The sequence below is a fragment of the Sinohyriopsis cumingii genome, chromosome 3 (assembly GCF_028554795.1).
Source record: "Sinohyriopsis cumingii isolate HCF-2022 chromosome 3, ASM2855479v2, whole genome shotgun sequence".
NCBI classification, from domain to species: domain Eukaryota; kingdom Metazoa; phylum Mollusca; class Bivalvia; order Unionida; family Unionidae; genus Sinohyriopsis; species Sinohyriopsis cumingii.
The window spans coordinates 16704079-16719637 of record NC_142963.1 but is presented as its reverse complement, the minus strand read 5'-3'; the positions used below and the strand labels follow the sequence as shown (position 1 = coordinate 16719637).

The 15559-nt window shown below is 39.7% G+C and overlaps 1 protein-coding gene across 1 annotated transcript in view; it reads right to left on the bottom strand.

The window, feature by feature from the left end:
- Positions 1-11496, bottom strand: part of LOC149802487 (RYamide receptor-like) — a 53388-nt gene extending 41892 nt beyond the window's left edge. Inside the window, exon 1 of the mRNA XM_089951523.1 lies at positions 10768-11496. Within this exon, the coding sequence (XP_089807649.1) occupies positions 10768-11496 (729 nt within the window). The remainder of the gene's footprint in view (positions 1-10767) is intronic.
- Between the last annotated feature and the right edge of the window lie 4063 nt (positions 11497-15559).

Genomic DNA, 15559 nt, shown 5'->3' with positions numbered 1-15559 from the left:
AAAAAGAAAGTGAAGACAGAAGTGAAACAAGAACCGATATCCCCCGCTCAGACATTCTCCTCTTCAACACCTATTGCCGGTCGCACACGCAAAGCATTGCAATCCAAGAAAATACCCCAAGAGAAAAAGAGTTGCATCTTCCAAGAGTGGGTGCCTTATTAACACACCAACCAACACAAAAAAATAAAAAATGGAAAAAGTCTTAGCCAGCATTTACTACGATCCCTCGCATCCTACAGGTTACGCAGGAGTTCAAAAATTGTATCGTGCTGCCAAAACTCGACTGAAAAGTCTCCGTTTACCTCAAGTGCAACGATGGTTACAAGAACAAGCTACCTACACTTTACACAAACCCATTCGACGCAAGTTTGCCAGAAGTCGCACCCGAGTGGAAGGCATCGATCATCAATGGCAAGCCGATGTAGCCGATGTCTCTCATTTGGCCAGTTACAATCGTGGCTACAAATATTTGTTTTGTGTCATCGACGTCTTTTCCAAATTTGCCTGGGTCGTGCCCTTGACTTCCAAATCCAGCAGCGAGTTAGTGCGAGCCCTGCAACGGGTGTTGAAACAAAGCGGTCGTCACCCTCTTCGATGGCAAACGGACAAAGGCACCGAATTTCTGAACCAAGCTTTCCAAAAAGAATTAAAGAAACGTGACATTCATTTTTTTTACCACCGAGAATCCCGAAACCAAAGCCAGCATCGTGGAACGTTTTCAACGCACTTTGAAAGAACGCATGTGGAAATATTTTACACATCACCACACTCTGAAGTACATCGACATCTTACCGCACCTGGTGCAAGTGTACAACCAATCTTACCATTAAAGCATCGGACGTGCCCCGGAAGACGTGACTCCTGAGAACGAAGTGTTGGTGTTTGAGCGCCTGTTTGGTACGTCCCCGACGAGGGCTGTCCCCAAGAAAAGTGGAGACTTGGCCGTAGGAGATTGGGTGCGCATTGGCAAAACCAAACGCACTTTCGACAAAGGTTACTTACCTAACTGGACGACCGAATTGTTTCGCGTCACTGGACGAGTGCATGGCCGTCATCCTGCCGTCTATAAATTGGAAGATATGAACGGAGAAGTGCTCAAAGAAACGTTTTATTTGCCCGAGTTACAACGTGTGACCAAAAAAGAAGACGACGTGTACGACATCGAAAGCATTCTCGAACGCAGAACTCGTAAAGTGGGCAAACGACGTGTCAAAGAAGTCAAAGTACGTTGGAAAGGATATCCACCCAGTATTGATTCTTGGATCGACGCTTCGCAAGTCATCGACTATAAAAAGAAGTGACCATCGTGCCCTTTCACACAGACGCAGCTACGTCGACCACTCCTTCACCTAGTTCTTCTGTGCAAGATTTACAAAAGCAACCCTTGTGGGTGTGGTGTGGAGAACGTGTGCCTAAAACGCAAAACGTCTTTTTCTACCAAATCTTCGTGGTGTATTGTGTCATCGGGGCAGCCATTGCCAATTTGAGTTTGCAACAAGGAGACAAACAATTGTGGACCATTTTATTGAGCAGTTGCATCGGTTACCTGCTTCCCAATCCCTCCCTGAAATTCTCTTCGAACGGGAACCACGGGAACCTTGTGTCCAGTGCCAGTGCCAGTCACCACTCCAACAACAACAACAACAACCACAACAACAACCCCGTTTTGGGCGGAGACACGCCTCTGACGTCCAGTAACCCCTCGGATAGCCACAGAACTCTGGAATTATGAGTCACCAAAACCAATTTTACTTAACCTTACCCAGTGACAGTTCCATAGAGGTGTTTCCCAAGAACACGTTGTGCTGTTACACGGCCAAATTACCTCAAGCCATCCCCTTAGATCATGAAGCCCATTGGGAAGTGGCTTTAGTGGAAATCATTCACCCGACCCAAGTCCTCAATGTCATTGCCAATCAAAATAATAAATTTGATGTTGAGGTTCATGACGAGCAAATGCAACAGGAGTTGGATAAGAATGTCAAATATGACAATAAAACCTATAATGAAAAAACTAAAACGTGGACCTACCACTTGTTCATTCCCCCAGGCTATTATTTTTGTGGTCAACATTTGGTCAGCACCATAGCCTCCAGGTTTAATGTCGTGTTTTTGAAAGCTTTGGAGCTTGCCAGAAAAAGTGTCACCCTGGAATACGACAAATCAGCTCGTCGCTTCCTGATGAAATTTTTTCCTGAGGGGGGTAAAATCCTGTCTTTCTTATTTTGTCCTGAATTGTTTGACATGTTGGGCGGAGACATGAACATAAGAATGGCCATGATGAAGAAAAAGGAATTACCAATCGTTTCCGACAACGAGTCTTTTGCCAGGTTATTTCGTGCCCCGGTAGAACTGAACCAAGGACTGAATTTGATGTTTGTGTACTCTGATGTGGTAGAGTACAACGTGGTGGGACACACCTCCGTACCGTTACTGCGTGTCATTCCTTTCAAAGTGGATAGTACCACGACCAATGACGAGGAAGGTGGGAACACTTACCACGTTCACCGCGAATTTGTCCATCCTCATTATTTGCCGGTCAGCAAGTCTTATTTGGACACGGTCAACATTGCTATAAAAGGATATCTGGGACAAAATATTCCATTCACCAAAGAAAAAGTCACGGTGAAACTCCATTTTCGAAAACGGTTCTCTCACAACTCGTAAGTCATGTATCCAGTGTACCGAGGGGATGCTCGACAGCGAGGACACGGTTTAGGAGATATGTTAAAATCGGCCTTTCGTTCGGTGGCTCCAGTCTTGAAACCGATGGTGACACGAGGATTGCAAGCCTTGAAAGATGCGGCACTGACACAAGGCAAAGAATTTCTCCAAAATGTCATCATCGACAAACAAAACCCTAAAGAAGCCTTCATGAGGGCAGGCAAAAATGTCTTGCTGCAAACGGGCAAAGACATTTTGGGCCGACGAGACACACCTATAAATGCCCTGCACGCTACCGAGTCAGGCATTCAGCAAAGACAAGGCAGAAAGAGACGACGAAGAAAACACCCTTTCACCAGACTTCAAGCTAGAAAGGCCAAGAAAAGAAGAACCGTTCGAGACTTAGACGTTTTCGATTATTGAGACACAGAAAAAAATGATGCACCGACAGTCATGTGCTTGTTCCAAGTCGGAACTGGATATGTTTGCCATGCCCCCCACCATGATGACCATGCAAGAATCCCAGTGGGTGGAATTTCATCCCGTCTCCTCATTGACAGATTCAGCTCCCATCGAGTTTGAAATCAAAGGACAGCACGAAGATTACATCGATCTGAATAGCAGTTACCTGTATTTGAAAGTGAAAGTGATCAAAACGGACAACACCAATCCAGGAGGCGATGCTAGAGTAGCTCCTGTCAACAATTTCATGCATTCCTTGTTCAGCGAAGTGGACTTGTACTTGAATAACAAACTAGTCAGCAGCAGCATGGATACTTACCCTTATCGCGCCTACCTGGAAAATCTCTTGACGTACGGAAAAGAAGCCAAGAATACTCATCTGGATGCTTGCGTAGTATGGAAACCTGACACAGCGGGTACAACTACGTTTAACGACCTAGCTATTGCACCAGAAGATGACAATCCTCACAATGTGGGATATATAGCTCGACGACTGAAAATTCTGCAAGGGCGAAGTTCAGAACTGATGGGTCGTTTGCATTTGGACATGTGGTTACAAGAAAAGTAGGGGGCCCCGAGTGGCCGAGTGGTCTAAAGCGCTCTTCGTTACGGATCACTGCCATCTCACCTCTGTCTGCGGCGGTTCGAGTCAAAGATTCAGCCAATGTGGGCATGTGAGAAAGCTTGCCAGTAGCTTCTCGTGGGTCGGTGGTTCTTTCCGGGGTTTTCCGGGTTCTTCCTCCACCATTAATACTGGCCGCCATGTATAGCCTATCGTGCTGAAAAATGGCGTTAAACCCCACAACAACAACAACAACAACAAGAAAAGTATTTGCTCAACGGGGTGGATATCCGTCTGAGATTGAATCGTAGCAGTGCCACTTTCCATTTGATGGCCCATGCCAATGAATACAAAACTATCATTCAAGAAGCCCGACTTTACGTGCGTCGTGTGGAAGTGTTACCTAAAGTGGGAAACGACGTAAGTCAGACGTTGAGCAGAACGACCGCCAAGTATCCAATCCGACGTGTAGAAGTGAAAACGTTCACCATTCCCACTGGACAGCGATCCATGATCGAAGATCATCTGTTCCAAGGACAGTTACCCAAGCGTTTAATCCTTGGTATCGTCAGGAATGCAGCCTTCAACGGAACCCACGATCAAAATCCTTTTGAGTTTAAGCATAACAATGAGTCCAAGATTGAAGTCAGTCGTGATGGCAAGACCTTGTGTACCCGACCTTTCGAGCCTAACTTTACCCAGAACAATTACTTGAGATCGTACTTGTCCCTGTACGGAGCTACGGGACAGTTAGAAACCAACACCAGTCACGGTATTACGTACGAAGATTACGCAGGAGGCTACGCTTTGTGGGCTTTCGATTTCACTCCAGACCAAGGCAGCTATGAGGGACATTTCCACCCTATAAAATCTGGCCAGATTCGTGTGGAAATTCAGTTTACTACAAATCTAACAGAGACGGTGAACGTCATCCTGTATGCTGAATTTGATAATACGATAGAAATCAACAGTTTGAGAGAAGTCATTCTAGATTATTAGAAGCCATGGAAGACTGTTATCCCTCTTTACCTAGTGGAGAAACTTTGGAGATGGAATGTGAGGAGACCGTGGAAAAAGAAGTGATCATGATGAAGTCAAGATGGCCAGAACAAGAAGCCCATTTAGTCTGCTGTTTTGCCAAACACTTGGTCGAAAAAATGACGGAATTGATCAAGAAAGAGTGCTATGGATGTCAAAACGATCATCCCAGTCAAGTTCAACACGACAAATGCCTGATGTTGAGTCAAGAAGAAAAATTGGACGAGTACCTGGACGAAGCTTGGAGTCTCATCTCGGACGAAGACGTGTGGCATCAGTGGTATAAAGACTTGCGTGAACATTCTTGTCCACCATTAACCACTCAAGAGATCGATCGCATCGAAGCTCTCGTGAATCAGAGTGAGGAGACGAAACGAAGAAACGGTTATTTGTCAGACATTTTCAAGTAAAAAGTCAGGATCGAATTGATGACATATTATTACCTGTGAAGAAGAAGAAAAAGAACCACACACAAATGGATACCTGGGAACTTTATTACCTTTTGAACCACAGTTCGTATACGGCTTCTTGGAATCCTGTCGTCTGTGCTAAAGATGAACTCCCTCATCGCAAACCTCAAGACCATCAAGCTTACGTGATCAACACGGACGACAGTCATCTCCCAGGAACCCACTGGGCAGCAGTTTACTTTCCTCAAGAAGGATGTGTGGAATATTTTGATTCGTACGGATTGCCCTCTTTGGAAGACGATATCATTGACTTTATGAGAAGAAATGCTCAGACCACCCGATTCAATAATGTGAAATTACAAGGCACAGATTCCTTGGTGTGTGGACAGTACTGTGTGTATTTTCTGCATCATCGCAGCCTGGGCTATTCCTTAGAACATTTAGTGACTCATTTTGATCCTCGTTCTTCTTCTAGAAATGATGTGAAAGTAGATCGATGGTTCTGTGACCAGTATGCTTATCCTTTGTCTCAAGCTAGGAAACGTAGTGTCCATCAATGGCCTAATGATTTCCAACAGTGGAAATCACAATTTCATTCACAACGTTGTCAGCCCTGTTTAAAGTAGACTGTAAATTAAAAAAAAAAATGTTTGATGTTATAATGTTGGATTATTGTTTAAAAAAATGTTAGAGTTGTTGTTTAGTGTTAAGTGATTATTGAATAAAAAATGTTGTGTTTTGAAAAAATGCCTTTGTCTTTTGTTTGGCTATAAGAATGTTTGATTGATGCTCTTTAATTTCTTACTATCCCTCTCATGTCACTCATTGAACGTTGCGGCTCGAAAACCGTAGAGGGATGTTTTCCTTCACGTCCGCGCTTTGACTTTAAGAACCGGGTTGTTTCCAGTCTAACCATCCATTGTCGACTCATCCTCCTACGAAGATGTGCTCCAAACTAGCTAAGCTAAACGAAGCCTACGTGAATTTGCATAGGGTCAGACACAGTCTGATACCGAAACCAGAAGAGATACAGAATGTGAGAATGCTAAAAGTCACTGAAGACCTGATAGAAGAGCTCTTCAGAGAAGAAGTGAACAGGGAAAAAGAAGAATGGACAGAGAAGTACAGACTTCAGAGACAGCAGCAACAGCAACAACAACAACAACAGCAACAGGAACCTGAACCTGACAGAGGCTTTGTAGACTGCCGTATCGACACCAAAGAGTTCTTCTTCTCTTTCCGAAGAAGCAGACCTATCCTCAGAGGACGTCGCATTCTTAGAAACTAAAAAAAGATTGACATAGCAAACAAAAAAAAAGACAAAGAAACAGCCCTTTTCAGGGCTACCCCAATACTCTAGAAAAGAAATGACCATCAATTTGCCAATGTGTGTAGGTAGAGTAGTGTGAATATAAACACTAACTCGTTTTTTATAGTGCGAGGGTATGTGTTTGTGTATGGGATTGTGTGTTTGTAAGTGCTCACGTACGTTGGTGTGGATAGTAGATTAAAATGATGTTTTTTTGGCTGTTTGAGGTGTGGGGAGAGTAGATTTGGGGTTTTATTGGATTGCTTTGCGTATGTGAATAGTATATTGAAGTGATTAAGGAAAAAAAAATTTTAGAATAGGAATGGGTAGTATAAAAAAGTGAGTGAGTGTTTCTTTTAGGTCCGCGCGTTGTTTTTTGGTCATGATCTAGGTAAGATCAATTTTATGTTTTTAGGGGGATGTTTTCCTTCACGTCCGCACTTTTAGTATAAATTGAAACTCGTTCGGCAGTCCAGCTACCCTTGTTGATTGATCAACACCAAAAATGAACACCAGACTAGCGAAACTGTTGGAACTTCATGTGCATCTGGAATATGCCAGGCGCCTGTTGAACGAACTGGCTGCGGAAGCCATTGTGGAAGAGGGAAGGATGAGAGAGGGGGAGGAAAGAAGAAACAAAGAAGAGGAGGAGAGAAGATACAAAGAAGAGGCGGAGAGAAGATACAAAGAAGAGGAAGAGGAGAGAGGAAACAAAGAAGAGGAGGAAAAGGAGAGAAGAAGAAATTTCAGAATCCCAGAGACCGAAAATTGGGATTCTGAAGCTATTTATCCTCCCTCTGCTCTCTCCCCAAAAAAAGTAAAAAGCAACTGGAGAACAAGATGTGTATGTGGTGCCAGGCCTGGAAGTGCCACCATTAACCAGGTGTCCATGAAGTTCCAAAAAAAAAAAAAACAGCCCTTTTCAGGGCTACCCCAATACTCTAGAAAAGAAATAACGATCAATTTGCCAATGTGTGTAGGTAGAGTAGTGTGAATATAAACACTGACTCTTTTTTCATAATGTGAGTGTATGTGTTTGTGTGTTTGTGTTTGTAACTGTTCACGTAAGTTTGTGTGAATAGTATTTTATGGGTTTGTTTATTGTTTCTTAGCGTATGTGGAGAGTATAGTTTGGGTTTTGTAACCGCTCACGTACGATTGTGTGGATAGTAGATTATGGATTTTGTTTTAATGATTTGCGTGTGTAAATAGTAGATTTGGGGTTTGTTTATTGTTGCTTCACTTATGTGGATAGTATATTATATGAAATGAGAAAAGTAGGGGATGTTTTCCTTCACGTCCGCGCGTTGTTTGGTCATGATTTAGGTAAGATCAATTTTATGTTTCAGGGGGATGTTTTCCTTCACGTCCGCGCTTTTCGTATAAGAACCCACCGCATTCGTCTTTCAAACCATTCTACAAAGAATAAAAAAGAAGATGCCTTCGAACCACCTTGACAAAATGCAAAAATTACAAGACGTTTTGGACAATTTAGGAATGATGGAGCAGATGTTAGTGAGACTCAATGAAGACCACTATTCCTATAGTCCCCATCATGTAAAGATGGAGATCAACAATTTAAGAAAAGTAAAGGACATAATAAGTGGTGTCATGAAGGAGATAAAGGAGGAGAAGGAGGATGAAGAGGAAAGGATAAGGATAAGAAAATGGAACGAAAAAATTGAAAACGAAGAAGAAAATGAGAAGAGGAAGAAAGAAGAGGAGGAAGAGAAGAAGAAAGAAGAGGAGGAGAAAAAAAAGAAAGAAAAGAAGAGAAAGAGTGTAGGAGAGAAAATAAGAAGTTGGTGGAGAAAAAGAAGAAATTAGAAGCAGAAGAAGAAGAAGAAGAAGAAGAAGAAGAAAAACCAAAGGCCCTTTTCAGGGCCACCCACATTTCTCGAAAAGAGAATGACTTTCAATTGCCTACCCCTTTTTTTAAAATTTTTTTAAAAAAAAAAAATTAAAAAAATCCCATATTCAATTTCCCTTGACGCTAGATTGACCCACGATTTTTCTCCATGTTAATTTTCCCCTTGACGCTAGATTGACCCACGATTTATTCCCATGTTAAATTCCCCTTGACGCTAGAGTGACCCACGATTTATTCCCATGTTAAATTCCCCTTGACGCTAGAGTGACCCACGATTTTTCTCCATGTCAATTTTCCCTTGACGCTAGAGTGACTCAGGGGTCTCTGTAATGCTAATTCCCATTGACGCTAGGATGACCCACTTCACTACTAACGATGCGTGCTGAGTAGTGATAGTTAGTTGGGCCAGCTAAACTTCCACCCTTCGAGAAATTAATTAGTGCGCAGAGTGCACACTATTTCAATGCATAGTATGCTGCGCAACCAGAGCGAGAAAATAATAATGGAGCGGTACTAGAGTTAACCCGTCGTACATGCCCGAATGGAAGAACACGACGTTGATTTATGATCAAATTGAATCAATTCGTGTCTTATTAGCAAAAAGGAAACAAAAAGAAGAAATAATTACAACTGTCCAATATTGTGAAGTCGTGCGATTGAGGAAAACCTTCAGTTTGATCGAGAGGGTAGAGTTCCTCCTAGAGCAGATAGAGGAAATGGATTCACTCAGATCAAAAGAATGTCAGCAGCAATGTGACTTAACTCACAAGTGTAAAGAGCATCTTAGAGAGGCAGTGGAAGAGGAACTTTTCAAGGTCAAGGAGGAGTGACCAGAGTAGATATGAGTGAAATAGTAGTATCACTAAGATAGGCAATTCCACTGCTTAAATACGAACTGGATCTTTATCCAGGAATAATTCAGTTGATTGGGTCATCCATACTGGATGCCATAGGAGTAGAAGGAGCCCAGAGAATCTACGTGTAAGTTTGTAGTCTCCACAAAGACATCGTGGAAGAAGGCTGAATGAACTAGAGTGTAGATGTGCTTCCTGCAGTGCTAAACCAGGTCGGTGTAATCATTAAAGGACAGACGTAGTAGAAACAAAAGCCATTTTCAAAGCCACTGAGATCTATAGAAAAGAAAAATACAAATATTATTTGCCAAAAATAATTTTGCGTTGATGTATATAAGTGTAAACATGCTCCCTGTATCTCGTTTGAAGTGTATGTTTGTATGTAGGTAGGGTGTAATAGAGTGTCTATAAACACAGCCTAGCCTTGTGTGTGATAGTATGTTTGTAGGTTATGGTATAGTTGTTTGTCTATGAGCACTTTCTAACCATTCCCTGTGTGTAATAGTATATGTTTGTGAAAGCATGTGTAACAACACTTCCTAATCTTTTCCTTGGACGGTTGGGGTGTTTGGGCTTTGGAGAGCAGATTTGGATATTAATAAAAAAACAGGTGCTGGAGTGTACTTGTGATGCATTTGGATAGTAAAGAAAAAGCAGGTGCTGGATTGTACATGTGATGTGTTTGGATAGTAAAGAAAAAGCAGGTGCTGGATTGTACTTGTGATGTGTTTGGATAGTAAATAAAAAGCAGGTGCTGGATTGTACTTGTGATGTGTTTGGATAGTAAATAAAAGCAGGTGCTGGATTGTACTTGTGATGTGTTTGGATAGTACAGAAAAAGCAGGTGATCAACTCCATATGTGATCTGTTTGGACAATATATGTGTTCTGTTGGATTTGAAACGTATTTTGGATAGTATATGTGGTTTGTATTGGGGACGTGAGTGTTTATGGATGGTATAATTGCTGTGTTAGATTGTAGAGATGTGTAGAGTTTTTGTTGAACAAATATTGTTTCCTTATTAGAGCATTACCATTCCCGTCTGACCTCATGAAACGTTTGACACTATAGACACTTTTGGCCCTATAGTACTACCCCGAGGTTAAATATATGGACAATTTTAATATTGGAATTCTATACAGGTCCCACAAATTAATCCGGGGTGGGTGGGTAATGTGAGACCCCGTCCGACAACGTAGTAGACTTATTACTTTTACCACCATTGCAAAAAATTTTTGGGCTCTGTTTGAAGTGTGAGTAAGAGTAAGACAATATTTCATTATGACTAATATGGTGGTGGAGAAACGTAAAGTTATTAGAAATATGTTCCGAAAGTAGAATCTGATATACGATAATTTACTAACGAATCGTTAGAGTAGGTTTTACATAATTTTCGTAGCGTGGGTACGTGGGAAAGCCTGCCAGTAGCTTCTCGTGGGTCGGTGGTTCTTCCTTGGGTTTTCCAGGGTTCTTCCTCCACCAGTTATACTGGCCGCCATGTATAGCCTATCTTGTGCTGAAAAATGGCGTTAAACCCTAGAACAACAACAACAACATAATTTTCGCCCTTGTTACGTGTGTAAAATGATGTACTGCACCTTTCTTTTCGATGATGCAATCTTGTCGTCTCTCTTTTTAACGGCTTCGCCGGGGATCTTTTTCAGCCAGATAATGTATCCTATCCTGGTGTAGGTGAACATGAGCACAATTAATGGCACGAAGTATTGCAAACACATGATCATCATACTATAGATGTACTTGTGATTATCGGACTCAAAGAGTTCCATGCACAGTCCTTTCTGACAGTCCTCGCTCGTGTTGAATGGACTGATAATTACGGAGAAGACGGCTGTTGGCAATGGTACAGCTAGGGCCAAAATCCATACTAAAGCCAAGACGTAGATGACTTTTCGAATAGTCAATTTGGGGCGAAGAGGGTACAATATTGCAACATAACGATCCATACTCATCCCAACAAGAGTAAAGGCACTTAGGAATACGGCTACAGCCTGCATGTATGTTACAAATGGGCACATGAAAGACCCAAATGGCCAGTATGGAACTATCATGTTAGCCACGAAGGTGAACGGAATGCAAACTATGGCTTTTGTGATATCACTTACAGCTAAGTTGAGAAGGAAAAAATTGGTGGCTGTTCGCATTCGTTTATGCACCAGTACGATATAACACACCAAGACATTACCTCCAACAGCGATGAGAATCACAAGGGAATACATCAAGAGCAGAAACACCTCCATTCCTCCAAAATCAGTCTCACATGGGTCAAAAGTAATGTTTTCATAGCTGTTATTTTTGTGTCCATACATTGTATTAATGTGACTCGTGATATCTTATCGGTTTGGCAAGGCTGCCTGTTGTCTCATCACTAACCGCTGTATCTTTGCCTGTAAAGATCAAGAAAATATTGGAATTATTAGGGAAATGTATAACAATATTTAGTAGATTTCAGAACGATTAGATTGTAAACAATATCCAATAAATACTGCCTGCCGCGGATCTTGCAAAATCTTTTCGATCACATAAAATGGTTTTCACAGTTACTGTGACCATGTTAATATGGCATACAAATCCCTGCTATACGTATAATTAACTCTAACCAGCATAAAGCCCTGATATACGTATAATTAACTCTAACCAGCATAAAGCCCTGATATACGTATAATTAACTCTAACCAGCATAAAACCTGATATACGTATAATTAACTCTAACCAGCATAAAGCCCTGATATACGTATAGTTAACTCTAACCAGCATAAAGCCCTGCTATACGTATAGTTAACTCTAACCAGCATAAAGCCCTGCTATACGTATAGTTAACTCTAACCAGCATAAAGCCCTGCTATACGTATAATTAACTCTAACCAGCATATACTAAGAAAGGCAAAAATAATTCACAAAACAAAAAAGAAACAATTACAGCTAACAATAAATTCAGCAACTGTTATCGCAACACACATGATTGTTATAAGCCTATAAATATAAGAAAGTGCATTCGTAAAAATCACAATTGTTTCACGAGTCGTGTAACAAAAATCAATATCCAGTTTGACTGGTCCAGGTAAGTAACCGTAATTATCGTATTTCAGACCTAATAAAACTACTCAATTTGTTTCAGCTCATATGTTTACATGTATGTATATATGTATGTATGTATGTATGTATGTATGTATGTATGTATGTATGTATGTATGTATATATGTATGTATGTATGTATGTATGTATGTATGTATGTATGTATGTATGTAGGTATGTATGTATGCATGTATGTTTGCATGTGTGTATGTCTGTCTGTCTGTATGTATGTATGTATGTATGTATGTATGTATGTATGTATGTATGCATGTGTGTATGTCTGTATGTCTGTCTGTCTGTCTGTATGTATGTATGTATGTAGGCATGTATGTATGTTTGCATGTGTGTATGTCTGTCTGTATGTATGTATGTATGTATGTATGCATGTATGTTTGCATGTGTGTATGTGTGTATGTCTGTCTGTCTGTCTGTCTTACTGTATGTATCTATGTATGTTTGCATGTATGTTTGCATGTATGCATGTATGTATGTATGTATGTATGTATGTATGTATGTATGTATGTATGTAAGTATGATGTATGCATGTCTCTGTGTGTGTGTGCGTGCGTGCGTGCGTATATATATATATATATATATATATATATATATATATATATATATATATATATATATATATATATATATGCATGTATCTATTGATGTTTATGCATGTATGCTTGCCAACGTATTGTTTACATTCATTTCCTGAGAAAATATAAAGGAAAACGGTTCACTTCTAATTTTGTAAGCAAATTGTGTATTATTTTCTTCTGGAGAATTTTTTTTTGCTGATACTTCTGGTAACGATAATGATAATGATGATAATTATTTGAATGCCAAAACCATTATAGACGGTAAATAACATGCCGGCTTAGTTTCTGTTCTATCTAGCTTTTCAGTACGTTATTTAAAAAACAAACCTTTCGAATACATAATTGCTGCATTTCGTCTAAAGTTACTAAAGACTATGCATCTAAATTGTGTTTTTGTCGTTATTCATTTTGATATTGGTTTTGATATAGATTTTAATATTGGTTTTGATATTGATTTTGATAATGATAACAGACTATCTAACCATAAGGGTAATTAAGTGAGACTTAACAGTCACTTAAAAATCAAAGCAACCTATATTTTTCATGTGGTTATAAAGTGTTAGTCGAAACAAGGTGGATTCGTGGGATTGTAACATAAATGAATGAATCCATATTGATTTCCTTATTGATTTTAGATCAAGACAAATATTTTATCGTACAAATATTAATCATACAAAGTTAATACTATTGCACCTAAATTTCAACGATCATGAATTTAAACTTTTTAGCTCTATTGATGCGAGCAAAAATAATATGAAATATGAATCAGCTATTCAACTGATTATATATATATAGAGATATATATATATATATATATATATATATATATATATATATATATATATATATATATATATATATATATATATATATATATGATGTTTGTTTTTATTTTTCTTGATATTACAGAGTTAAGATATTTTAATTTTTTCATGTCTGTCAGTTACGACATAACAAATAACAATCGAATTACCAATCAATAGAGTTAAAATGTTTCACTGAAGTCAGTGTTCGAAAGATCATTGTTAAAAGCCGTAATAGGGGCCCCGAGTGGCCGAGTGGTCTAAAGCGCTCTCCGTTACGGATCACTGCCATCTCACCTCTGTCTGCGTAGGTTCGAGTCTTGGATTCGGCTAATGTGGGTATGTGAGAAAGCTTGCCAGTAGCTTCTAGAGGGTCAGTGGTTCTTTCCGGGGATTTCCCGGGTTCTTCCTCCACCATTAATACTGGCCGCCAAGTTTAGCCTATCGTGTGCTGAAAAATGGCGTTAAACCCTACAACAACAACAACAACAACAACAAAACCCGTAATAGAAGGATCATGCGTTTCAAAGCGCATCAGGCATTTATTGGTTTACGACTGGTAAATAGACAATTTCAATTCTTGCTGCAGGAATAGCAGATTTTTTACAGGCTGGCTACACTCTTCTTGAGATAAATTGATAGATAATTAAATATTGATTTCGTGTTTTCTACTATTTGATTCATATAGACGAATTCATTTATTCTGTTGTCAATGACAGTGATGACCTTTAACATCTGGTATTTGACTACTAACATCTTAATAGTATCGAATACCCATAGGGAGTTGTGGAAAATAGGTCACGTCTGTCTAAATATGGCGAATTTACCCCACATGGGCTCGTTTCGTCATGTATGGCATATAATTCTATAACAATGGCAACAAATCACAAGACAATAACAACAATAACAAGCAAAACGAAGGGTGTAGTTCAGCTGATAGCGAGTGTTGAAGTTGGGATGAGTTTAATCCATGTAACGTGGAGTCTACCCTATATACAAGGTTGGTTTTAATATTGACATATAGATTTAAATAAACTAACTTCTGTTCACAGAAGATGGACAAATACTAGCCTCCCAGCTGATAGAACTTCATCCAACAACAACATATTTACACGGCAATTCGGTCTCAAATATGAAATTAGTTTATGTCTTCTGCAGTCTACTGTTACAAATAAACAAATGCAATATCCGGTCACAAATACATACGGTACATATGGAACTTTCTGTTTCCTCCTTTCGTCGTATGATGTTTATTTGTGAAATTGACACATCACATTAAATATGGATCGCCTACTGTACTCTAACTGTAACAACACACGAATTGGACATTCTGTTTAAAAAATGATTTTGTGTGTGTAAAATGTTCTGTTTATTCGGAAGAACACTTTTTATTTGATTTATAATTTGTGAAAATGGTATAATCTACTTTGACGCATTAATACTTGTGCGACTTCGTTTGGCACTATTTTTACGCATCACAAACGCAGCGTGCAGTATATCAGCCAGAATGAACGAAATATTAATTCTCTCCCACCCACCCACCCCCCTCTCTCTCTCTCTCTCTCTCTCTCTCTCTCTCTCTCTCTCTCAATAATTTCCACTGAAATAGAACTGTGATAAAAATAGTATCAGATATGTAATGATTTTAATATTAAATTTATGAAACTTCTTGAAACTCATTGAATAGTATCCACCTATTGCTTGCCAAGGCTGGCGAAATCTGGACATTATTCCACTCGTTTCATAAATCCAGTATTAAACCAGTATGAAATCAGTATCATTTTGAGATCCTCAGTATCTTCCTATAAAGAAATGCAAAATGCATAATTCAGTATAATGAGATTCCGAATTGGTTGTGATTGTTAATATGGCTTAAAAGACTCAACTTTAATTAGCTAAAT